Source organism: Diplotaxodon limnothrissa, linkage group LG3 (assembly GCF_057381915.1).
Source record: "Diplotaxodon limnothrissa isolate DT_005_m linkage group LG3, D_limnothrissa_male_GT1.1, whole genome shotgun sequence".
NCBI lineage: Eukaryota > Metazoa > Chordata > Actinopteri > Cichliformes > Cichlidae > Diplotaxodon > Diplotaxodon limnothrissa.
The window spans coordinates 30,551,871-30,578,735 of record NC_140598.1 but is presented as its reverse complement, the minus strand read 5'-3'; the positions used below and the strand labels follow the sequence as shown (position 1 = coordinate 30,578,735).

At 41.9% G+C, this 26,865-nt stretch overlaps 2 protein-coding genes across 2 annotated transcripts in view; one reads left to right on the top strand and one right to left on the bottom strand.

Annotated features, from left to right (window-relative positions):
• Positions 1–12,559: 12,559 nt before the first annotated feature.
• On the top strand, positions 12,560–14,851 carry LOC146635316 (uncharacterized). Its single transcript, XM_085350083.1, has 3 exons — positions 12,560–12,641; positions 12,771–12,906; positions 14,108–14,851. The coding sequence occupies exons 2-3, from the start codon at positions 12,832–12,834 to the stop codon at positions 14,849–14,851; spliced, it is 819 nt and encodes a 272-aa protein (XP_085206209.1). The 5' UTR covers positions 12,560–12,641; positions 12,771–12,831.
• Positions 14,852–15,876: 1,025 nt separating this feature from the next.
• The window catches only part of LOC146635296 (butyrophilin-like protein 2), a 614,223-nt gene continuing 603,234 nt past the window's right edge, over positions 15,877–26,865 (bottom strand). The window contains exon 5 of the mRNA XM_085350082.1: positions 15,877–17,069. Coding sequence (XP_085206208.1) covers positions 16,873–17,069 — 197 coding nt within the window. The 3' untranslated portion in view covers positions 15,877–16,872. The remainder of the gene's footprint in view (positions 17,070–26,865) is intronic.

Sequence of the window (26,865 nt, the reverse complement as noted above, 5' to 3'; positions counted from 1 at the left end):
ATCTTGCCACAGCGTGCCTTTTGTTCTGTCTTCCTCGCCTCCCCACCCTCTCGATTCTGACTGTTATAAGGGAGTTTTTCCTTCCCCACTGTCACCAGAAACATGGCCCATTTTCTACAAAATTCAACAAAAAAGAATGAACATGATTTTGTTTTCTCTCTTATCAGGGACCCAGCAGCCAAGGATGCAGGACCAACAACCCTTGATGGTCGAAGGAGGCTTTTTAAAGGTGCTGTCCCGACACTTTTTCAGTGGAATAATTATAAAGTCGAACCAACGCAGAGTAGTGTTTGGGAGAGAACGGAGCGAGAACCCCCTGAACTAGTTCATCCTGGGGATCAAGGTCAGCACAGCGTTACAGGAGATCATGACTACTGCTCAGTCCCTGAGCCGTCAGCAGAAGACCTGTCCAAAGACGTGGAGAGTCTGAGGAAGGAAATACAGGCGTTACGTGTCCAGCGAGAGTTTGGGTTACAGCGGTTTGCTGGCTCTGACACTGACATCCAATTCTATACCAGGTACACCGAAGTTCAAGTGTTTCCAGTCTTCATGAAAACAACATAGATATTGACTTTTTATCTGCTGACTGTATGTTTCATGAGTGATGTTAATTAATGATTGACACGATGTTTGTCTCTCTTGTGAATAGATTTCCAAGCTATGATCATTTGGTGGCATTCTGGGTTTTGATTGAGCCTTGCATCTATAAGATGATCCGGGCTTCAAGAGCCAAGTCAGCTGCCAACACGGACGAAGAAGTGTCGACACCTGCACGCACACAAACGGTAGGCTATGGCTTTGTTGGTAGTTGGAACTAGAGGTGCGATGGCATTGTGTTTATGTAGCGTAATTTTTGGGCTACAAGCCGCTACTTTTTGCACAAGCTTTGAACTCTGTGGCTTTCAGAGGATTTGTTTTGTTTGTTCTGCTGTTGTACGGCACTACGTTGGCTGGCAGAAGGGCATGTGATCAGACACACAGTATCGGGGGACAAGAGTGGTATGTTGGTCACATGTCCGTCCGAAAGGCAACGTAGTCCCGTACGAAGTAGCGCGAAAAACAAACTTGATTAGCAAGAGGAGTATTACAGGAGCAAAGGAAGCTTTCATTCACAAACCCTCAGTATGGTAAACACAAGAAATGCATATGATGCAGCTTTCAAATTAAAGCTCTCAGCGAGGGGAAGTAGAGCTGCTGCACATACCTTTGGCATAAACGAATCAATGGTGAGACGTTGGAGACTCCAGCGTGATGAACTGGCTCAGTCCAAAAAGACGACAAAAGCTTTCAGAGGAAATAAAAACAGATGGCCTAAATGTATTGAAGACTGGATGAACACACAGAGAGCAAATGGGCGAGGTGTTTCAACTGTGCAGATCCGACTGAAAGCCAAAATAGTCGCCAACGAAAAAACGAAAAGGACTGTCCATCAGGGCGCGGACGACTGTGTGTCAGCAACTCCCCCCCGACTATGCAGAGAAAATAACAAACTTGCGCAAATTCACACAAAGAAAGTTAAACGAATATTCCATCGGACCGGACGAGATCATAAACATGGATGCAGTGCCGTTGACATTTGACCTGCCCCTTAGTAGGACTGTTAACAAGTCCCACTAAGACTTGTCCTACAACTCATATGAGGACGTTTGCAGTTTGTATATAAAGATAATAAAAACAACTTTATTTACTAGAAAAATAAAAGAATTCAACCCTGACAGTACAGTATGGTGTGCATAACCATCCCAGCAACCATTTACTTTGACAATATCACATTTTATTCTGATCTATAAAGTATTTTATTCTATTGTACACAGTGTCTTATTCTTATCCTATCCTATTGTTTTTCTGAATTTTTGCCACTTTCTGCTGTAACTCAACAAATTTCCCACATGTGGGGCTAATAAGGGTCTATCCTGTCTTATCTTACAAAACATTTAGCCAAGAAAAGCATGATCTTACTAGTTCATAGCTTTAGGAGTAACATTTTCCCTTTTGTTTCAACCTTTCAGAGGCAGCTGCTCCAGCCAATCGACGAGTTCTTTCTTTTCCTGGTTTTCCTGTCTGTTGGTCTGAAGGAGAGGGACCTGGCTCATCGATTCAACATACACCAGTCCACAGTGAGCAGCATCATTGCAACATGGACAAGTTTTCTTGCCACTGCACTGGGGTCTCAGTGCATCTGGCTTACACGTGCAGAAGTGCAAGCTTACCTCCCTAAGGAATTCAAAGGTTTCTCAGACACCCAGGTGATCCTTGACTGTACAGAGCTGAGGTGTCAGACACCATCCTCACCACTTCTCCAGAGTGAAACGTACTCTTCGTACAAATCCCACTGCACGATGAAAGCCCTGGTTGGCATAGCTCCACATGGTCCAGTCACATTCATCTCTGATCTGTACGCAGGTTCGGTTAGTGACAAGGAACTATTCAAACAATCAGGCATTGCTGAGAAGCTGACTGAAGACATGGCAGTGATGGTGGATAAGGGCTTCCTGATCACAGATGGTTGTAAATGCAAAGTGTACCGCCCCCCTTTTGTATCTAAGCAGAAGAAGAAGAAGAACCAGGTTAAGGAGATGCAGGCCACAGTCAGACTCAGGCTACATGTGGAGCGAGTCATTAGGAGGATCAAACAGAACAAACTTTTTGATGGCATCATCACCATGTCACCTGTTTACAATATCAACCAACTGTTTGCAGTAGCATGTATGCTGTCAAATTACCAGAACACAGAACACACACATAGTTCAAAAACGGGTTAAGTGAGACGAGATGGAGTTGTCCCAAGACAGCAGTGCAAGTAACTTATGCTAGACATGGAGCTTGAAATACTTACTATGTAAATAAGTTCTGAAAACATTCAGTGTTTTAATATTTTTTATACCGTTGCTAAAATAAGAGTTCATTGATTTCACACAACAGTAAAATGTTTTTTAAAAATTCATTAAATGTAGAAACTTAAAGAAGTCCAGACGCTTTTCTTTGAAAGCTCCTTTGACTACAATGACCTGGGTGACTGAGAACCTTCACCTGTGAAGGTTCTCAGTCATTCACAGACATTTAGATGTTGTATGTTTGCAGTATTAACTTGATGTATATTTGCTTCTGATCACCCAAACACATGTTGATTAAACTATCTGACCAGTCAAATTAGGTGTGATAAAGCAGAGAGGAGTAACGCAATGTTTAAATTTGACGTTAGCCAACGTTATTTTTTGTCGGTTAATTTCTGTTTTCTTACCCTCGTAGTTGTGCATCTGTGATGCAGCATATAACGTAAATCCTTTATCTAATTTTCTGGCAGTTGTTCAATTTTGGGAGCTCTTGTAGGCAGCGGGTGTAGAACATCGCCACTGTTTAACCACTGCAGAAACAGTGGGGCAAGGATGAGTATAACGCAGAAGTGATTGTGCAAGTGGCTGCTGTTACAACCAAATTTCCCCTTGTGGGACAATTAAAGGATTATTCTAAGTAGGACTACACATTGGTGGGACCATTTTAGATGGTTCATGTTTTATAACTACAGTGATGCACATTGCTATAAGAATATGTTTATTTCTCTAACACTATTTTAACCAAGTAGTTAGAGGATACTACATCCCATTCTTCATATGTTTAAACATGTCAGAGGTTTATTTTTTAAACAGTTGGTTATGTCAGCAAATAAAAACAAAAAGTAGTCCCCATCCCCACGTTTGAAGTATAGATTATTAAATTTACAGGGTGTAAGTTAAGGCAACACAAAACTTTTGCCACATGTAGAACCGAAAATAAAAGTGAAGATGCACAAATTATTTTCAAGAATAGACTGCGTGACCATGGTACGTGTTCTACTGCAGGTTTGAGACGGACAGACTCCCCGCCTCACCCTCCCTTCCCCAGAGACATTGCTTCAGACATTGACCCCCAACACATCTTCCACCTCTCCCCCCTTCACCCTCACCCTCCCCAATCCAGTCTCAACGACCACCACCACCCTCCCCACTCCAGACCAACGACCACCACCGCCCTCTCCAATCCAGACTCAACACCCTCCATCACACCTCTCACCCCCCTTTCCTCCTCCTCCCTCAAACTCAGAATACACACTGAGGATGTGAGCTGACTATTTCAGAAACGGAAGCCCAGGAAAGTCCCCGGACCAGATGGTGTCTCACCCTCCTGCCTCAAAACCTGTGCTGAACAGCTGGTTCCCATCTTTACTCGCATCTTCAACAGACGCTCAAACATCATTCCTGTTCCCAAGAAACCCGCCATCACAGGACTGAATGACTACAGACCTGTCGCCTTGACGTCTGTGGTCATGAAATCCTGCGAACAACTGGTGTTAGCCCATCTGAAGGACATTACAGGCCACCAGCTGGACCCTCTGCAGTTTGCCTACCGGGCAAACAGGTCGGTGGATGATGCAGTGAACATGGGGCTGCATTACATTCTGCAACACCTCAACCGCCCGGGAACTTATGCCAGGGTCCTGTTTGTGGACTTTAGTTCGGCTTTTAACACCATTGTGCTTGAACTTCTCTCCTCCAAACTCTCCCAGCTCAGCGTTTCACCAGCTAACTGACAGGCAGAAAGCAGCAAGTGAAGCTGGGGGAGATCACCTCTGAAACCCGGTCCCTCAGTATTGGTGCCCCTCAAGGATGTGTCCTCTCACCACTACTGTTGTCCCTCTACACTAACGACTGCACCTCGGCTGTTAAACTCCTAAAGTTTGCAGACGACACCACCGTCATTGGCCTCATTCAGGATAGTGATGAGTCTGCATACCGGCAGGAAGTTGAGCGGCTGGTACTCTGGTGCATCCAGTACAATCTGGAGCTGAACACTCTATGCATTGTGCTGTACTCTTTACTACTGTAGACCCATTTAAACAGTGTAAACCCTCTCAAAGGCATTTGCAATTATCTTTACTGTCCTCACATCAGTGATTGGGGAAACCAAAACAACCACATTTAACTCTAGAAGAACAACCTCATTCTTTAGGTGCTTCCAGCATGTTTGAGACCTATCAAAATCCCTCACTGAAATGTGATGAACCCAAAATCCTACTTTAGGGTGTCAAACAACATGTCAAAGCTGAGTACACATGTAAAAAGAACTCACAACTGTTGTTACTATGTTTACTCGGACAGTGAGGGCCTAATGCACTTACACATCAGGAACTGACATGCTAGAAAATCAGTCTACAAAATATACACAAATAATTATTAGTTAGGTTGCTGTAAAACGTGCATGCTAAAACTACTCCAGTCACTTCTGCTCAGGCTCAGGACTCTAACAGAGTTTGTGATGTTCACAGAGTCATGTAAATGCATATCAGTTATAAGATGATTAGAAATGTCACACCAACGACCCCCTTAACACAAAACCACACGGAACTACTTCAGGCACAACTGCCTGATTGTTTAATAAGGTGTCATCTGCATTCATGATCCCTCTTAGGTGCCACAGAGTCTGCTCTGCAGTCGCTGAGTTGGAGCTTGGCATGCTCTTTTTGGAGGAGGGCGCTCTTTTCACCCCTCACCCTCTCGTTCCAATGCAGCTTTATGGTTATTGCTGTGGTTCTGGAACCTTCTCATACTGACTAGTAGGGCCCTAAACCGCACGACCTTTGACCTTAACTACTGCCTGGGCTTTCAGCTCTGCCATGACTGTTTCCTACTTCTCGCTGGGTCTCTGAAGACTTCTGATCAGCACCCAGTCTCAATCTCTGGAGATTCCACCCTTGGGATGATTTCTTCCAGCAATACTCTGGCCACTGCACCTGTATCTCCCTACTAGAAGGAAAAACTTCTAACCATTTGGAAAATATATCAACCAACATCAATCCACATTTTCCTTTCAGTTTTGTGAACTTCACTTATAAGTTTTCAAACACTCATCCGAACATGGGTGTACCACCTGTAGAAGTTTAATACCTGTCCATAACATGTTAATCCCACAAGTCACAGTAAAAAGCCGTGGAGAAAATCGTCATGGAAAACACAGAAAACATTGTTTCATGTTAAACCTGGAATTCCTCCTCTTGATGCATCGACACTCCCATGAGTCAACTCATCAGAACTAGGCTCCTTTCTTAAAGAAAAGGGTTAGTTAGATCATTGCCAATGCAACATCAGGGCGTCTCCTCCGGAGTAGCACACGGCGGGCCCAATTCATGCATTCAACGGACCCGTCTGTGTTTTGATTAAAATTTTGTTTCCTAATGAAGTCAGCAGTGGGTGGGTGAAAGCCGTTCATCAGAGCATAGCTTAACTGCTGCTGATGTGGGCTGGCCTTCTCTGCACGCTCTTCAAGGCCGCTATGTTTTCTGCCAACTTCTAACATTTGACATTTTCCAACAATACAGAGTGTTACTATAACCAACAAGCAGCCAGTAAAAACAGTGTTCTTCACACAAAATCAGTAAAACAGAAAAGTAGCAGCTAAAGGGTTTAGTCTGCCCACACTCATGTAAACATACAGTCTCTCCTCCTCTGGTCTCTGTCATCCTTCTGCTTCTGCAAAAACAAGCAAACAAAAACACATACATCCACCTTTTTTTTTTCACTGTTTGGGGTGGATTAGGCATTAAAAGTGACCAATCCTAGAATAGTTACCGTCTTCTGAATTTCAAGTCAGTCACATTTAGTCCACATCATCAGTCCAGCCACAGTCCTTTTGCATTTGCATTTATACCAATCACATGCATTCATCTAGTCACATGCATTCATAACGATCATTGCTGATAGTGGAAAACCGCGCACAAATTTAAATGTCCACTGACAGCAATATTTCATCATTCCAAAAACAAAAACAATTCTTCTTGCTATTGAAATGGATTGAATCGCTACAATCCTTTTAAACACAGGATTTCCCATCTAATATGGTCAGCATCTTATGTAGGTGAATTTTCTCAGAAGCCAATTGTAATCTTGAGAAGCTCACCTTATATTTGCTCTCAATTAAAGTATTTTATAGCACTTTTGCTCCCAATCTTGCAGGCCTGCTTTTAACATCAACACACAAAATATCACACCCAGAGGGATGATACCTGGCAGGTTTTTCCCTAAGTGCACTGTTACAAAAACAAAAAACAAAAAAGATTTTAGGCCCGGACATGTCTTAAGTGTAAATAAAAAAAAAAAAAAAAAAAGAAAAAAAAAAAGTCTTTCTCTTAGGTTTGGGTTGTTTTTCTTTTTCTAACTGGCAGAATCAGCCTGGTACTAAAACAAAAACCCCAAAATCTACCGGAAAAATAACAGGAAAAGTTTTGCCTTCAGGTGAAATAACAGGCTGTAGGGGTTAGAACCTGCCATGCAGTGCTGCAGTCACTGCTTCTGGCTTTAATTAACAACTGATGCTTACATGGTCTGAAATCAGACTTAAGTGTCACTACCTTTGTTCATTTTCCCCACATCATATTTACTGGTTGCCCACAAGTGCTCCCGAATATTTCCAATTCTGGAAAGTCTGGGGCCAACTGACCTAGTTTCACCTGCTAAATACACAGAGAAAATGTTTTTCATTAGCAGCTGCAGAGTTCACACAACACAAATGTTCACCATTAAAAACTTCCTAAACACTTCATATCAATGTTTTATCACAGGAATGTGGATTTCTTCCCCAGGTCTGTGCTTTTTTTTTTTAAACTTATTTTTCATTTTCACAGACCCAATCATTTCATTTAACTTTTCTTTCCTTTTTTTTCTTCCCCAAACATAAAACATGTAACATGTCATCATGTATTTCACAAAACAAGTTTGTTCTCGTGTAATCAGAGTGTGTATCTGGGTGCAAGCTTCACCCATACATCAGAAACAGGAAACTCAACCCTCTGCTACATCTTATTCACTTGTTTTATAATACTGTCATCCTTCCCTGATCTAGTAACAATCAACTAATTTGCAAATCAGCTATTAACCCACTAAGTTGACAGGACAACAGAAATGCATGTTCAAAGTATTATCACAAAAGAGAATTTCCTTCATACAGTAAATTACTTGTGCTGCACCAATAATGCAGAAAGCATCTCACAATTTACTATATTAATAACTAAATTTATTGTCTGATCACTGGTTGGTCAAACCAGAATCTCTTTTTTTCCCTTCACAAAAGTTAAACTCTTGTCCTGCAACCCTAGAGGGTTATTTGTCAGCAGTGGATACACTCAGCGTTTGATAACAAGTGTCTGTGAAATTTGCACAATTTTAACACTGATGACAGATAACAAGCTGATCTTCATTGCATGTGTGTGTTAGTAGGCAGGTTTAATGGCTGTGTGCAGTGGAGCTGCAGATTCAGCAGGGCGTGTCCTTAAAGCTGCCTTTCCTTCACATTTCTCTGTTTATGTGTGTTTGTGTGCGTTTTATTTTTACCTTTGTTGCAATCCTACGAACTCTTTATCAACCTCCACAAGACAGCCGGCCACAGTTTTCCAACCCAATTTTCACGTGTTCTCACATTAACAACAACAGACTTCATTTTTCCTCCATGCTCTCCATTTCTCACAGCTTCTGTCTCTCTCCTGAATCTGCAGCAGTTCACAGTTGTGGCGTGTGAGGGGCCCAGTGGGCCGTTCTTCTTCAGCTTTGCCTTTTGTCTTTCACTCTTTTCAGTCTCTTCCTTTGCCTTTTCAGCTCCCAGTATGGCAAATGTGAAACTCAGACAGTCTTCTCAAGTCCATTCACACACAGTGATGTCGCTGGCAAACCTCCCAGCTTGTGATTGGGAGCGCATACTTCCATCCATCCATGGTATTTGTACATGCTGCTGAACCCTTTAGGGTTTAGGGCAGTGTTGCTGTGTGTTCACATTGTTGAGTCTTGAAGTTGACGCTGTTGCTCTCGAACTGCATTTTGTCTTCAGGGAGAGATCGGTTGCCCTCGAAGCTTGTTCTTCAGTGTAAGGTGTACATGGAGTGAAGCTGTGTAATATTCAGTCAAAACACGGGCTGGGTGTAGTTTCAATTATGTTAATCTATCATTTTGCTCCGGCCGCTGTGCTTGTGGAGGACGTTGATCCAGTTCTGTAGCCACCTGTACAAACACACTAAAACATTTATTTAAGGATGATACTCAGTTATTTAGTCATGTATTTAATTCATTCATTATGGCAGTCCTGGCGTTCCATAAGATGAAGCCTCGTGATGAACTGAAGCTTTCCATCACACTGGTCGACTCATGGTCAAAGCATTGTGATGATTCATTTGCTCTACTGCGCCATCAAGTGGACGATTCAAGTGAAACGGGCTCTTTGACTATAATGATGTGATGTGTAGGCCTCTAAACTGAATAAATGAATTGTTTTCATTGTTATTTATCCCGAATATTGTCTCAGTATGTGTGATACAAAAGAGAAAGTGGAAACTATCAGGACAGAGTTTTGGTATGATTGTGTAACTGTGTAATCATGCTTATGTACATCTGGATAATCACACAAACTGTGTGGCGCTTCACTTTTTAATAAACTAAAATACAGAAATCAGATTATAGGATCTATAGTTTTATTTATATTATGGTACTTATCATTTGTGACATTTATTACTGTGTGCATACTTTATTAGGAGATTAAATTTAAAAAAAATCTCTTCCTTGCTGGTTCCATCGAAGAAGAAATGCTCAACTATGTAGCACGTACTTAGTCCAATTCCACAACAGTGTGATGGGGAATCAGCTGTGTTTTGCTGCCCATTTTATTTCGAATCTGGCGCGAACCGGCGAGCCAGTCCCTGAATCAGTCACGTGGTACGGACTGCCCGCGAGGCCTCGAACGTCACTGCACACGTAATCAAAGCGAGCCTCGATACGTGCTTCCCAAAAACTCCCCTGACACACGCTTCGACACACAGGACATCACTATCTTACAGGGCTTTGGCGCGTGATGTCACGGGGTGGGCGTGGAAAGTCTTTTGGGCTGATGCGCCATATAGGGCTTCGGAGCGTGATGTCACGGGGGTGGGCGTGGAAAGGATTTTGGCCCGATTCACCATTTTGGGGGTCTAAGCTAGGAGCGATAGCATAGCCATGGTTCGTACTTGCTGTGTGCTCGGCTGCAATGTTCGATCTTACGACCGGCACGGGAATAAGGTTGGATTGTCTTTTTATGCTTTCCCAACCTGGAAGCAACGTGAAGGAGTTCATGTATCGGATGTTACCAAAAGAAGGCGTCTAGCCTGGATAGCAGCCGTGGGACGACTTGATCTCCAGTTCTCTTCCATCTCTAAATATCTGTTGGTGTGCTCCCGACATTTTCACTCCGGTAAGTGAAAATGTAGTATGTTTACATCACTCTTTATAGCTTAATAATTTTATTGTTGATGCACTCGGTTATACAATCCGAACAAACATCGTATTGAGTGACTTTGCAGACACGTGCTATGTAAAGATTCGCTAATTCTGTCGCACCACTGTAGGGAAGCCTGCCTATGAAATGGATCAAACAAATCCAGACTGGGTACCAACGCTACACATGAACTCCGAAAAAAGACGACGAACGCAAGGACAACAACAAAGAGCACTAGTCGGAGGTAAACACCACCCCAAACCCCAATCCCTAATTCAAAAAATTGCTCTTAGTGTCTGGCAATCGCCACATAAAGTTTTGAGGATTCAAACGGCCTTAATGTGAAAACCGCTGAAAGTTTCCCCTGTGTGCATGGAGGACAACAATGGGTTTAAAGTAATATCTTGCCCGATTGTCAATGTAGTAGTTTGCATCTACTTTACAATTATGGACACATAATATGACAACGAGATATTTGCAGTTCATTGATAAATGTATAACATTAATTGTGGTGGAGGGTGGACAACAACACTAAGTGCAATACTCCTTTCTGGCATCGTTGTATTTTTACTCAGTTGTACATAGAATTTGTATTCTGTTTTATCCTATTGTATATCTTATTCTATTTATTCTACTGTATATAGTATTTTTATTTTGTTCTATTCTGTACAGTTGTGTACAGAATTTTATTCTTATTGTATTCTAATTTTTGTTATATAACTTTTGCACTGTCCCCTAACTGCTGTGACAAAACTAATTTGAGTGGGACTGATAAAGGTTATCTTATAATGGCTATTATACTCCCACGCACTCCAGCTGACTTAACTTGGGACGTACTCACAGTTTAGCGGCTTGAAAACAGCCAGATTTGCACCCAGCCATTAGTAAACTGGATGCGATTTCTTATTTCGAAACTGGTAGTATTTGTACTGCGCAGGGAGCAGCGACCTCTGTTCAGGCTCCAGGAGATGACGTCACACAGGCTCGCCCCCTCCAGGCGTCGCTATTTTGGCAGCATCCGGCTGCCGTGGTGAACGCGGCTAACCATTGTTGATAACTGTTGCGCCCCAGGTTGTACAAATAGACGAGGAAAAAAGAGAAGTACTTTCTTTTACCGCATTAGGTGAACTAAACTGAGTAGCACCATTGAAGGAGGAGTAAGCAAAACAAGACTGAAAGATGGGACCTTCCAGCCGGCGTATTCCGCTTGTTCCGATCATTTTGTATCGGGCAACTTTTATATAAGCTTTCTAACATAAGTGTTTTCATTATTTACTAGACTATCGTTGTGGTTTCTGATGATGGAAAACCACATAGCTGCATGCATAGTGGGCTTTATGTCGTGTTTTCTTAGTTAGCAAGCTCAAAAGTAGAAATAATGAAATGTTTATTTTGTAGGCAGAAAGGCAGAGGAGGCATCTGCAGAGAAGATAAGAAGAAAAATGAGACTGGATGTGTTCAACAGAAGACAGACAGCAAAGCTACAACGGATAGCACAAATCAAGCTATCTGCAGAAGGCATCCCTGCAAGGTGAATATATCAAAGTCTTTCTCTGGGTGTGACTTAATACCGAGGAGTGCTGTCAAGTAAGCATATTGAGGCTGGGTGAGGTGAGACTAACGCTACATGATAGTGAAACTGTGTTACTTTAACCCTGCTTTAGGTGGTGGGAAAACTTAAAAAAAAGAACTACAATAAACACATAGAAATGATTTTAACTTTAAAACTGTTTTAAGTAGGTTCTTCTAATTCTTGGAGCTGTTTAAACCCTTAGCACATAATGCACTCTTTATTAATCACATTTTCGCCCACTGTGCATTTATACACCTGTCTGAATTGAATCATTAGTTATTATTAATCTTGCCACAGCGTGCCTTTTGTTCTGTCTTCCTCGCCTCCCCACCCTCTTGATTCTGACTGTTATAAGGGAGTTTTTCCTTCCCCACTGTCACCAGAAACATGGCCCATTTTCTACAAAATTCAACAAAAAAAATGAACATGATTTTGTTTTCTCACTTATCAGGGACCCAGCAGCCAAGGATGCAGGACCAACAACCCTTGATGGTCGAAGGAGGCTTTTTAAAGGTGCTGTCCCGACACTTTTTCAGTGGAATAATTATAAAGTTGAACCAACGCCGAGTAGTGTTTGGGAGAGAACGGAGCGAGAACCCCCTGAACTAGTTCATCCTGGGGATCAAGGTCAGCACAGCGTTACAGGAGATCATGACTACTGCTCAGTCCCTGAGCCATCAGCAGAAGACCTGTCCAAAGACGTGGAGAGTCTGAGGAAGGAAATACAGGAGTTACGTGTCCAGCGAGAGTTTGGGTTACAGCGGTTTGCTGGCTCTGACAGTGACATCCAATTCTATACCAGGTACATCGAAGTTCAAGTGTTTCCAGTCTTCATGAAAACAACAGATATTTACTTTTTATCTGCTGACTGTATGTTTCATGAGTGATGTTAATTAATGATTGACACGATGTTTGTCTCTCTTGTGAATAGATTTCCAAGCTATGATCATTTGGTGGCATTCTGGGTTTTGATTGAGCCTTGCATCTATAAAATGATCCGGGCTTCAAGAGCCAAGTCAGCTGCCAACACGGACGAAGAAGTGTTGACACCTGCACGCACACAAACGGTAGGCTATGGCTTTGTTGGTAGTTGGAACTAGAGGTGCGATGTCATTGTGTTTATGTGGCGTAATTTTTGGGCTACAAGCCGCTACTTTTTGCACAAGCTTTGAACCCTGTGGCTTTCAGAGGATTTGTTTTGTTTGTTCCGCTGTTGTACGGCACTACGTTGGCTGGCAGAAGGGCATGTGATCAGACACACAGTATCGGGGGACAAGAGTGGTATGTTGGTCACATGTCCGTCCGAAAGGCAACGTAGTCCCGTACGAAGTAGCGCGAAAAACAAACTTGATTAGCAAGAGGAGTATTACAGGAGCAAAGGAAGCTTTCATTCACAAACCCTCAGTATGGTAAACACAAGAAATGCATATGATGCAGCTTTCAAATTAAAGCTCTCAGGGAGGGGAAGTAGAGCTGCTGCACGTACCCTTGGCATAAACGAATCAATGGTGAGACGTTGGAGACGCCAGCGTGACGAACTGGCTCAGTCCAAAAGACGAAAACAGCTTTCAGAGGAAATAAGAGCAGATGGCCCAAATGTATTGAAGGCTGGGTGAACACACAGAGAGCAAATGGGCGAGGTGTTTCAACTGTGCAGATCCGACTGAAAGCCAAAATAGTCGCCAACGAAAAGGACTGTCCATCAGGGCGCGGACGACTGTGTGTCAGCAACTCCCCCCCGACTATGCAGAGAAAATAACAAACTTGCGCAAATTCACACAAAGAAAGAAACGAATATTCCATCGGACCGGACGAGATCATAAACATGGATGCAGTGCCGTTGACATTTGACCTGTCCCTTAGTAGGACTGTTAACAAGTCCTAACACTTGTCCTACAAGGATGTTTGCAGTTTGTATATAAAGATAATAAAAACAACTTTATTTACTAGAAAAATAAAAGAATTCAACCCTGACAGTACAGTATGGTGTGCATAACCATTCCAGCAACCATTTACTTTGACAATATCACATTTTATTCTGATCTATAAAGTATTTTATTCTATTGTACACAGTGTCTTATTCTTATCCTATCCTATTGTTTTTCTGAATTTTTGCCACTTTCTGCTGTAACTCAACAAATTTCCCACGTGTGGGACTAATAAGGGTCTATCCTGTCTTATCTTACAAAACATTTAGCCAAGAAAAGCATGATCTTACTAGTTCATAGCTTTAGGAGTAACATTTTCCCTTTTGTTTTAACCTTTCAGAGGCAGCTGCTCCAGCCAATCGACGAGTTCTTTCTTTTCCTGGTTTTCCTGTCTGTTGGTCTGAAGGAGAGGGACCTGGCTCATCGATTCAACATACACCAGTCCACAGTGAGCAGCATCATTGCAACATGGACAAGTTTTCTTGCCACTGCACTGGGGTCTCAGTGCATCTGGCTTACACGTGCAGAAGTGCAAGCTTACCTCCCTAAAGAATTCAAAGATTTCTCAGACACCCAGGTGATCCTTGACTGTACAGAGCTGAGGTGTCAGACACCATCCTCACCACTTCTCCAGAGTGAAACGTACTCTTCGTACAAATCCCACTGCACGATGAAAGCCCTGGTTGGCATAGCTCCACATGGTCCAGTCACATTCATCTCTGATCTGTACGCAGGTTCGGTTAGTGACAAGGAACTATTCAAACAATCAGGCATTGCTGAGAAGCTGACTGAAGACATGGCAGTGATGGTAGATAAGGGCTTCCTGATCACAGATTGTTGTAAATGCAAAGTGTACCGCCCCCCTTTTGTATCTAAGCAGAAGAAGAACCAGGTTAAGGAGACGCAGGCCACAGTCAGACTCAGGCTACATGTGGAGCGAGTCATTAGGAGGATCAAACAGAACAAACTTTTTGATGGCATCATCACCATGTCACCTGTTTACAATATCAACCAACTGTTTGCAGTAGCATGTATGCTGTCAAATTACCAGAACACAGCATTAGTTAAAAAACGGATTAAGTGAGACGAGATGGAGTTGTCCCAAGACACCAGTGCAAGTAACTTATGCTAGACATGGAGCTTTAAATACTTACTATGTAAATAAGTTCTGCAAACATTCAGTGTGTAAAATGTTTTTGATATTTTTGCTAAAATAAGAGTTTATTGATTTCACACAACAGTAAAATGTTTTTTAAACATTCATTAAAAGTTTTGCCAATAAAATATCACTTTGTTCAGTCCAGCCTGAAGGATCTGTTTTTCTTTTTGCTGTTGCTTTCACTGTTCATTTTTCAAACACCGGTATATGTAGAAAAAGAAATAGTCAGCTTATGCACATCTGTATCATGTATATTCTTTGCACTAGGTAGTCCTTCGATGCCCACACAACTTAGGCTCACAACAGTCATTGTTTGCTACATGGATCATTTTAGTTCAGCTGGGCGTCTTTCCTTTTGTTATATTTCTTTAAGAGTTCAAAATGTGTTCATTACATAAATAAAATGTATTTTTCTCTGTAGCACTTCATGGATTTCATAAGCAACACACCTTAGTATTCACACAAAGCATAAAGGTAATAAGAAATATACAGTGTTATCTTCATTTCTTTGGCGTGGAAACCGGGTCCAAATGGCTCTTTGGATGTGAAAGGTTGCAGACCCCTGATCTGGACCAAAACACAAAATTTTCTTAATATCCATGTACGAGGACATTAAACTGCTACTTTATCAAAATGTCAAACAAATGTCCCCGTATGTGGATAGAATAAAATAGAACAGAATAGAATTAAATAGAATTCAACTTTGTCATTGCACATGTCACAGGTACAAGGCAACGAAATGCAGTTTGCATCCATCCAGAAGTGCTTCAGCCATGATATAGATATTACAAATATATATTAGCAATAATATAGATTATACAGTAGTGCAGTTAAGATAAGTGAAACATGGATAATTAAGCGATCTCACTTTTCTCAAAAACAAAAATAAAGGTACAAGAAAAAAAAGGAAATCAGGTAATTCTTTGTTTTTACATTCATCAGGTCCCAATCAGCCCAAATAGCAACGAGAAATTAAAAATGCCATGAAAAAGTTCAGGTCTTGGCAGGTTAACTATGTGAGACAGCCTCACCTCAGACCTCAGAAAAATGCTTTTTTCCCCCAGACTGTCAGTGAAGTCAGGGACCTTTGTGGGGTGTTGGTGGCCTCTGTGCGTTTTTAGACGATTTCTGTCTCTGTGATCAGCAGCAGGAGATTCATAATTCAGCTGTAGAAAGATCTCAGACATTTGATTCTGCGGTTCACTGCGAGGACAATGTGAATCTCGACTGTGTTGTTCAAAAAAAACAAAAAAACAACAGCAACAACAACAAAACCAGTATCAGAATCAGAAAGGGGTTTATTGCCAAATGTTGAGCAGGTTTACAACATTAGGAAATTGCTGCGGTGCTTCAGTGCAAACATAGTGTCATAAATAGCACTTAAATAGACATGAAAAAATAAAAGTAGGAATAAGAATTAAAAGTGCTACGTAGAAAGATTGCACCATTAGTACTTGTTTCCCTGCTCCAAACAGTGTGAAACCCTCCCAATGTCTTTAGACTTTAACAGGATCTCTGAGAAGCAGGAATCACATATTCAGCACCATTCCCTTTTCTTTTTTTACAGATCAAATCATTAGGTACCAAAACTGACAGACTCACTACCAGTGCCACAAACCCTCCATGTCCTCCTGGAGGACGTGCAGGTGAGAAGAAGGTGTGAGCTGGTGGTGAGTGAAGAACAGAATCCAGGATTTCAGTCGGTTTTTCATTCACAGAAATAAATCCCCTTTATGAAAACCCTGAAAACCAAATGTTGGGCTCTTTTCATGACAAACACGTCCTCAGATCTGTTTTTTACTGTGCTGAGTGACAACGATGGGAAATTGGCGCAAAGCCAGGAGACTGAGAGCTCATTTGGAAAAGCTCTGAGACATTTCAAACATGGTGCATTTCAACAGGAGGCTGGTATGAATCCTGATCCTGCTTCTTATGTTTTCTGTAGATCAAAATCCAGAAACAGCAGCAACAAGAAGCACAGCGGGAACTACCAGACCAGCTATTAGTCCAACAGATCCACTCTTCTCTCCTCCATCCTCCTTCCCTCCATCCTCCTTCCCTCCATCCTCCTTCCCTCCATCCTCCTTCCCTCCATCCTCCTTCCCTCCATCCTCCTTCCCTCCATCCTCTGTGTGTGTCTGACCTGCAGGTGAGAAACAGGTGTGAGGTGTCAGCTGTCAGGTAGGTGATGAGTGAAGAACAGAACAGAATCCATTTCCTCTTCAAACTGCTGTCAGACATTATCTACTGCACTCTGATCACATCACTCAGACCAGCTGCTTTCTACAAAGTCTCATCAACAACATCTTTAGAAACAAACATCAACAAGCAGGAAGCAGCTTCACCTCTGATCACACACACACTCAACTCTACTCACTCACCTGGAGGATCAACACTCAGTGTGATGCTGATGATGAGCTTCAAACCCTCTGTACGGTTCTGGATGACACCACACTCGTATGTTCCAGTGTCATTAATCATCAGATCCTTCAGAATCAAAGACACGTCTCCATCCTTCATCTGTCTGTCCTGCAGATCCACCCGGTTCTTAAAAGATGGATGCTGGTGATCTGGATCAAACTGCTTATTTTGATAAAAAAGGACATATTCTGATCCCAGGTCAGGTCTGCTCCACTCCATAACTATGATGGTTTTGTTGTTGTTTGGAGCTCGACATGGCAGAGTGACGTTCTGTCCAGCTGTGATGTTTTTCTGGACTGAATGAGAGGACACAGTTTGGGTTGTAGACATTAAAAAGCTAATTTACTCCTTTGTGCAATCTAATCATCAAGAGCTGCAAACAGACTGACATCTGGGGAAATAGATGAATTACAGCACACACTGGATACTGAAATTTAGCACACAGTGATGTGTGTTATCAAAGGAGACTTTAAATATGTGGAGAATCCAGCAACATTTAAGTCTGTGGTCACTTCCTTGTGTAGTATGAACGGCCATGAGGTTTTTATCAGTAGGAAAAGCTCTAAAGCCTCTGTAAATACAGTTAAAATCTAAAATTTCTTCTTTGAGTATTTTGATAAAAGCCTTATTTTTATGCATTTGCTACTACTATGAAGAACACATGAGAATTAAGGCATGGACAAGTTTGAAAGATGCTGCTCATTGTACGTTTTTGCATGTTTCTTCACATTTGTTGTGCCAAAGTAGTTACCTCCAGCAAAAATTGTTCCCCCATCCACAAGAGCGTTCAGAGGAGGAGGAGACACTTGTCTGGCTACGTTTCTTTACTCTACTTGTTACTGATCTGAAGTCACTGAAACAAATCACAAAAGCTGAAAAAACGCATTTTAATGCTAATTTCATGACATTATAATGTACCGTGCGGAAGACTATTTACCTTAAACTGTGCACTACAATAATCTGACGGGAACAGTTTGTTCAGACAAAGACTTTGATACTATAACAGTGTAAAACCAGACGTGAGCATGTCATCACATCGCACCCCAGTGAATTAACCTGGGTTTACCCCTCTATAGATTTTATCAGGCTGTGTGGCTGCATCTGCCAAAATGTGTGCGTCCCCCTCCTATAATGCACGATTTCCTTTTGAAACTAAAAACTAAAGATAAATACACAGATCTTTTTCAGTAACAGGGGGATTCAGAAATTTGCAAATCAGTTCTGTTACTGTGGTTTTTGGTTATAATCTGATTTATTTAGCAAATAAACCTGTGTGGCACTGATTCAGTCTTTGAGCACTACGGTCACCCCGGTGTGTCGGCCAGAACACCACTTAAGGCCAAATAGAGTACGAAAGAAGGAGGGAGCTTGAGGTTCCGTTTGAGGCACTTTATTGTCACCGCTTAATTTCTGGGGCTGTAACACAGCGGGTGTACATAAGTGTGTGTCTGGGTGTGTGTGTGTGGTTTCCTACAAAGGAAATAAACAAGGGAAATAACAATAAATAAAGAGAATAGACAAGTCAAATACTCAAATATAAACATAATACAACATAGTTAACATAATCAAATATAAAGATCAGAAAAATATAATACACTTCAAACTGCTCACACTATGCAACTAAATAGCATTAGCGCGAAGTTAAGCAACCGTCAGTACACAGGAACTACTTCCGGTAGTTATACAAAATAAAAGCGTCCCCCATTATAATCCGCTATAATGCACTTATTGTGAAGGGCAAGCGGGACGCCATACTTCCGGTCAGACTACATTTTATTAATCCACGTACCTAATTGTTCGCTACAAACTCCGCTACTTCAAAGTAAACAATCACAAGCATCACATACAGAGAAGGTCTGATAACACAGGAATGACATTATGGACATACGAGCGACCGTACATGCGTCAACAAAGCTAAACCGGGGGCAAGCTAACAACATAAGTTAGCATATGAAATGAGGGTGAACTCACGCGTTGCATGCGTGGCCTACCGCTCCAACTATGGACTACATTAGCTCCTAAATGGTAACATACTACAGTACTGACACAACAAAGGCAAAATACGACACAGGTCACTACTTACTTGTCATTTACGCACACCTAACATGCCCAACCAATCAGTGCACCCCCTCCGGACCAACACTGCCCAACCGCCATAAGAGAACTTGTACTAAGTGATAACCCCACTCTTTCTTCATGCGTTAAATGTGCAGTTCTTCCCACCCGTAACTGAATCAGAATAGGTGACGCGATATTTAAGTGTACTTTTACAAATTTTGTATAACCGATCTACAGTGATATAGTAATGTCAGACTGCACCGAGGAGGAACGTCTTAACAAATAACCCCAACTTACCGTTAAACGCAGAGACCAAAAAAAACACAGTCGAGAGGAGTGCAGCGTGAACCAAGGGCATCGTAGCCATACTTCCTTTGCATTAGATCCGTCGAGGAAGTCGAGGATCCGTCGAGGAAGCATAAAATTCCACTTGGGCACCGGTAAGGCAGAATAGCACGTCACAGGGCACAGTGACGTGCTATTCTGGGGTGGAGCCTCCAATGCGGGGCTCCACCCCTTACGTCCAACGCCTCGAAATGACATTTGACGTCGCCATCTTTGTTCCAAAAAGGACCTCTCTCCATAGCCCGTGGTGGGACGCAGATGCTTCACCTGCTCGTCTTGTTCCATTGGAAAGCCTTTCGTATATTCCAAATATATCTAAGAATAATCTCCGAATCTGAAAAAATAAAGAAAAGCCGAAGCAGCGCGGACTCGCAGCACTGACGGGGAAGTCCCGATTGAGGCAACAGCTGACTGTGGTGGGTGTTTTCTGCACTGGGAGGAGGAGCTAACGTGGATACTGGGCGATTGGACAGCTACTTTTGGCCCAGCTGGTTTCTGAAGTCACGCGGAACCAATCAGACTGGAATTCAGTTATGGCTCATCTGATAGACAGTCATGCTCCAGACTGTCTCCACCCACGGAAAACAAATGTAGAAATACAAACAGCAAATGAGAATATAAATAAAGACATTTATGTTATTTTCTAGTTCATCCTAAAGACACACACACACACACACACACACACACACACACACACACACACACACACACACACACACACAGGTGGTTAAAATGTTCTGATTGTTATATGTTATTCTCTTTAGTTGTAAAATGATCTGTGCCCTAGTCTCCAATGAGACAGTGCTGGTGAGAGTAGTTATGCCTCCGTTACACCACAAGAGGGAGTATCTCCTGAAATGAGGAGCTTTAGTGCGAGTAAACAAGCCAGTCGCCATGCTGCAGTGCGCCTAAACCTGTGTGAGACTGTGTGACGGTACTATGTCTATATATTTGTTGAATACAAAGTAAAGGCGGACTCACAAAGCCACACTGGTTTCTATTTCTTTTAATCTAAATGTGCAACATAACCATGATCCCGAATTTGATACTATTCAAAAAAATGAACGTTTCAAAAAAGGATCTGTCTGCTGCAGTAACCCAGATTGTGCTCTCTCTGCTGTGACCATATGCACATATGCAAATCTAACATAGGAGAATTAAACGCGCAAAAATGGTAAATGGCCTGCATTTGTAGAGCGCTTTACACTACACCCAGTCATCCACATCCTGGTGATGGTAGCCACAGCTGCCCTGGTGCGCACTGACAGAGGCGAGGCTGCCGGACACTGACAACCACCAGTAGGCAAACGTGGGGTTAGTATCTTGCCCGAGGATATTTGGCATGCAGCCAGAAAGCAGCCTGGGATCAAACCACATCATTTTATTGTTATAGACTAAACAATGTAGAAGATGTATTGAAGCGATTTAAATAATTTCACAGCTTCAGTGATAAACCAAGACGACAGGTGGCAGCACATGTCCTTTCTTTAGACGTTATGATCACAGCCACTCTTATTCTAAACGTAAGCTGTCTGCCCTGCTCACACTTCAAAGCTCAGCGGGATCCATGCTACTCTAAACCAAAAACTTTTTTGCTGGAGTAGAGGGGACCTTATCTGGATATGTGTAGTGGTTATATTAGACAAAGGATGTCAAATATAGAGCTGTCAGGTATGGTAGGAGGAAAAGATGGAGCCCACAGAGAAGATTCATGGATGTAGTGAAGGTGGACATGCAGAGGGTTGGTGTGACAGACATGGATGCTAGAGACGGGTTTTAGTTTGTTATATGTTCAGCAGTGGTACTCATTTCAGTGACCGTAGTATAATCTGCTACAGGATAGTCGTCAGTTCAGCTTATACAGGAAAATAATTGATAATCACTAATGTCTACTATTTACTAATTATATATAGTAGTGTCTGGATTAAAAAAGTGTATGTGTAAGAGACAGTTAGAAATACTTCATGTTAACATCAACCCATGGGCTATGTTGTATAAGACACTGGCTGACATTGCTAAGGATAGGTGTGAAACCTTCATCCAACTGTGGGAACCTTGCATGAATTTTGTTAGAAAGATGGAAATCTGAGTGCAGGAGGTTTGTGTTAACTGTGTGTGTGTGGTTGAATATGTTTAATAAAATAAGTCTAATAGAATTTAAAAAATCAAGCACTAGTTTATTTTCAGTGATGTGAACTTGGACAGGAATAATACACAATAATGGCGCATTTTTATTGCCTCAATCTTATAAGAATGTGTTTGTTTGTTCTCTGAAACAATTTAAAAACATTCAGCCTAACATCATAGTTGTATAGTTGACCAGAGCTGACCTGGAAGATCTATGTCCTTGTTTCTGGAATGAGCGATTTGATCCAGACAACCAGTATTCAGTTAAAGGATTATTCTATTCTATTCTATTCATTTCATCTTTTAGGAATCGGAAGGATCTGCAGGACAGACAAATGAAGGATGGAGGTGTGTCTTTGATTCTGAGCTAGTGGTGCTCAATACAGTTCCAGTGTGGCTCCAACTGCTCAGTATGTCTCATTCTCTCTGAAACACCTCCCATAAACTTAAGACTCTGCACCCACCATCATTTCAGTATTATGCAAACCTCAGGTGAGTTTCCAAAAGTTGATTCTGTTCATCTGGAAACTGGAACTGAAAGGGAAGAAAAAGACAGGAAACAGTAAACATTGCATTTACAAAGCAAATAAATAACACGCCCTAACCCACAGCAGCAGAGTTAAGTATCTGGTTTACACCCATTCAAAAACTTGCCAAATCTTCTCTCGCAGCGCCAAACAGACTATTCTTCTTTTGAATCTAGTTTTAAGATTCTGGTACTCCACGTGCTGACAATCGGGTGTCTGATTGGCTCCTTATCAGCAGCACCTGTGAGCATGGACCCTCTTGCAGCACTCAGTTAGCGTCTGCTCCTAGCGGGGGTGACAAGAGGAAGACAGTTCATATATAGCTAATGTATCTGTGAATAATAAGGAGATCTCACAGCTTTTTCCATAATGGTCTGGAAATGACTCCGTAACTGGAATACAGCTAAAATGATAATGTGCAGTTGCACTTTTAAGAAAGCTCATTTTGAAATATATTGCTAGACACACACAAATGGATAGGATTCAGCCTGACACAAGGATAGGCCGAGGATCAAAGGATCTGCTGTTAATGACTACCATAGCCCATTACTTCAGAAAACTGGAGTTACGTTTGTCATAGAAAACATTGCCTAATTAGTAACAAGGTGTCTTTACAGCACGGTTTACTACAACAATACAATAATACCATAGTTTTACAATAATATCTAAGATGGTCGAGGTCATCGTGGAATGCGATTCAAATATAAAGCCCTAAACTCAAAGCACACCTTTAAAGGCTGGTTTCATTTTTCATTTTAACTAGCGTGACTGTAGCTAGATTATAAGATACTGTAATCAGTCAGTCACGTCTTGCTGCTTTTGTTCTGGTTTTTTAGTTTTTGTTTTTTTTTTCTCCCTCTGATGGATAAATCCTTTTGATGCATTGTTAGAGTGAATTGTTAAATGTTGTCATTTCTATGCTTGCCAACTCTGATGAAAGAAATTCCACTGTCCTTCCCCCCAGATTCTCCAGGTTCTAGGTGGGGGGCTGTAATGTTTTATTGCAGATACAAACTATCTGGAAGATCTGCTTCTTTTCATGTAAGCTTCCTGCGTTTACGACCCTTTGGTCAGCAGGAGGTCTCACACACACACACACACACACATTCTTACAGAAGTTCACACATATACATACAATGCCTTGCCTTAGAACCATGTGGGCGTGGCTTTGTTCTGATGTTTTGTCTCTCAATAAAAAGGCAGCAAGGGAGGTCATCGCCGAGGTCATTTTCGTGGTGGACACAGGCCTCCCTTGCGCAAGTGATCGATCGATCGACTGTCTTGTTTTCTTCATGATGAATACGTTTCTAGAATTAGCGAGGCTTGTGGAAACACAGACCCAACATTCATATTTGTTGCAAGTAGAACAACACAGAAATCTTTATACCAGTAGTTTTAAGTTGTCATATCGTTAGCATATTTATCTTTCTGCATGAAACCAGAAAATGACCTAATGTGTTACAAAACAATCGCATGTTATTGTATTTAGCAATGTAGCTTCCAGACATATAGGTTTATAGATGTTGTTCATATCAGTGCAATTTGATGTTGCCTTTGAAATCTCCAAAAGTTGATTCTGTTCATGTGGACGTAGCGTTTTGTGGGAGAAACGTTTCGTCACTCATCCAAGTGACTTCTTTAGTCTCAGCTGACTGCAGGTTTCCCCGATCTTATAAACAGGTGAGTTTTGTTTGCACCTTGCATTAAACATTTGTATGAGTTTTGTTTTGAGTCTTGAGGTACTGTTGTCCTTTCAGTTTCATTTATAAGTGCTTCGGTATAGATGGTCCTCACTTAGGTCCTCACTAGGTCACACTAAATACTTTGATCCACTGTGTAACACCATCTGAAAGAGTCTGACTGACAACATCTTTGTTTTGTGTGCTGTTAAGAGGCAGTTAAACTTCAGCTACATTTTTATTTGAGACGTTTGATATTTGTCCTGTGAACAGGAGCCATGGTTTGATAAAGTGCTGCTTTTGTTTTGAATAATTTGATGTTAATGTGAGGACCAGTTTGATCTTGTTGCTTCAGGTCTATTTACATTGACAATTTTCTGAAGGGTCGAAGAACCCAGAGCTCGCCCTCTGACCTTTGCTTCTAGAAACTGTGAGGAGGGAAACAGAGACATTATTGTCTATTGGAGGATTCAGGAAGGAAAAATCTGACACACATCTATAGGTCTTATACTATCCCACATGATGTTCAGAGATGTTGTAAAGACATTTCAATCGGTCTGTTTTATTTGGTATTTTAACCAGTGTTAGCATCATGATGCAGGTACATCCCAGCCAGCAGATCTGGACACACCAGGCTCTTCAGCTTCTTCCTTTAATAGGTAATTAACATGGAATTATACAGGAACGCGCGGCTTTGCATTTTTCAGCCCTGATTACACAGAAATTATCACACAAGTTTTTAGATAATAAGCCACAACATTGCAAAATTGTTATATTCATTTTAGATATCAACATAAACAAAAGCATTAACGTGACGCTGGTGGAAGTTATTGTTCGAGTGTTTCTCTTGTTGCCGCTAAAACTGGTGGACCCAAATCTTCACCTCCAAGTCCGTTCACATACAAGAGGAAGGGGAGCGAGTGGGTCAGTGCTCTGGGCACAGACACTAAGCTGACTTTGAACACACACCATTTATTTCCATGGAAAAAAACACAGCCAGAATCACAAATACAGGTTACACTAAAAACCCTGCCGGCAAAAATAACTATACACTATTAAAACAAAGCTAAACAAATGTCTCCCGTATGCAAAAATTCCCCCTCACAGTCCCATAATCCCACAGTCCAGCCACAAGCGGGGAAATGTTCCTTATCTAAAACAGGAGAGGAATTTCTCTTCCGGGATGGAAACCACGCAGGCCAGAAGAACAAGGAGGGGGCTCCTGTCGCAGACCTGTCTCCTACTGACAGCGCGTCACCGCACAGTCCCGCCCCACTCCACACCTGAACACGGCCTCCCTCGTAGTACCATCAGATGCAGGCAGAGGGACACCCCTGCCCTGCTGTGAATTGCGGCCATCGCCACCCACTGTTGCTGTTCCTGCCGTTGGGACTGGATCGCCGAACGACTCGTGGCCCCCCACAGTCAGGCAGCAGGTCCTCCAACACACGTGCGGGCTTACACGCGTTTCTTTTTCTCCTCCTCACCTTTCGTGCGTCGCTCCCCTTGTCTCTGCCCTCACTATCCCCTTTAACAGGTCAGTCTGGCGGCTGATAGGCCACCTCGGGGAACGCCCCCACCTCACAGGGGCCTACAATTGTCTGCTTAGTCCACAGTGGATTAGAAGAATATTGTGCAACAACACTAAAATACATAATATAAATATGAGGATAAAACCATGCAATATAAATATCACAATAAAACCATGCAAATAAAATCAACACGATGTACCAATACACAGATTGATAAAACATAGCAGTATTTAGCATAATTACTGTGCCTATTTTAAAGAAGCATATCAACAGTAGGTCTGAAACAACACATGAACCAGAGCTTGGAGCATGTTGGGAGCCTGTTAAATTGCTTCCAACTAATGAGCTTAAAGAAGAAGCATTAAAAAAACAAAAACATTCCTATGTGTACCAGTCCTGTCTGAAACAGTTAACTCTTGTGTGCTGTTCAGGTCTGGTGGACCTGTTTTCAGTGTTTACCAGACATATTAATCATTATTAAAGCATTCAGTAATGACAATCTGATCGGTTTACTTGAACTTGGCCAAGAAAGACTTATAAATGAGACTTCCTCTCAGTTATGTGCTGAATTTTGATAAACTCTAACTATAAACCTTCTTCAACCAGAACTTAGACTCAAAGATAAAAGCTGTTTGGCTCTCAAAGCTCAGTCTGCTCCTCTAATACAACATGTTAATACAACATTTAACTCACCTTCAAGGTGCAGAATGGATTTACTGAGAAAGTTTTAAAACGAGAAATGTCATTTTAGATCAATGTAAGGTGGCCCTGTGGTGCCAAACGCACACACCACAATGAAATATGACGTCTGGCACAGCTGCAAAATCTGTCTGCTGAATTTTATGAGGTCAAGTGTAACAGTGTGCATAATAAAGCCCCCGAGAGAAGGTGTTAGTATTATTTATTTCTGTCATGCACAAACCATTATTTTGTAGAATGTTTTAAAGCGAATTCATTCATGACAACAGAATATAATCTCATGTACACATTTCACCACAGCTTCAGTGACAAACTACAGCCAACAGGTGGCAGCATCTCCTTTCATGTCATGAACACCTGATAATAATCGCAGCCACTCAACCTCCATTACTCCTCACTTGAAGGCCTGTTTCTGTTTTGCTCATATTTTAAAGCTCAGCGGGAAGAAACAGATGTTCAGCAGCTTCCAGATGTTCTTCTAGTCAGGAATTAACAACTGTAGGGATGAAGATGCAGAAAATCAGCCAGCTTACAGAAGCACTGCTGAGACA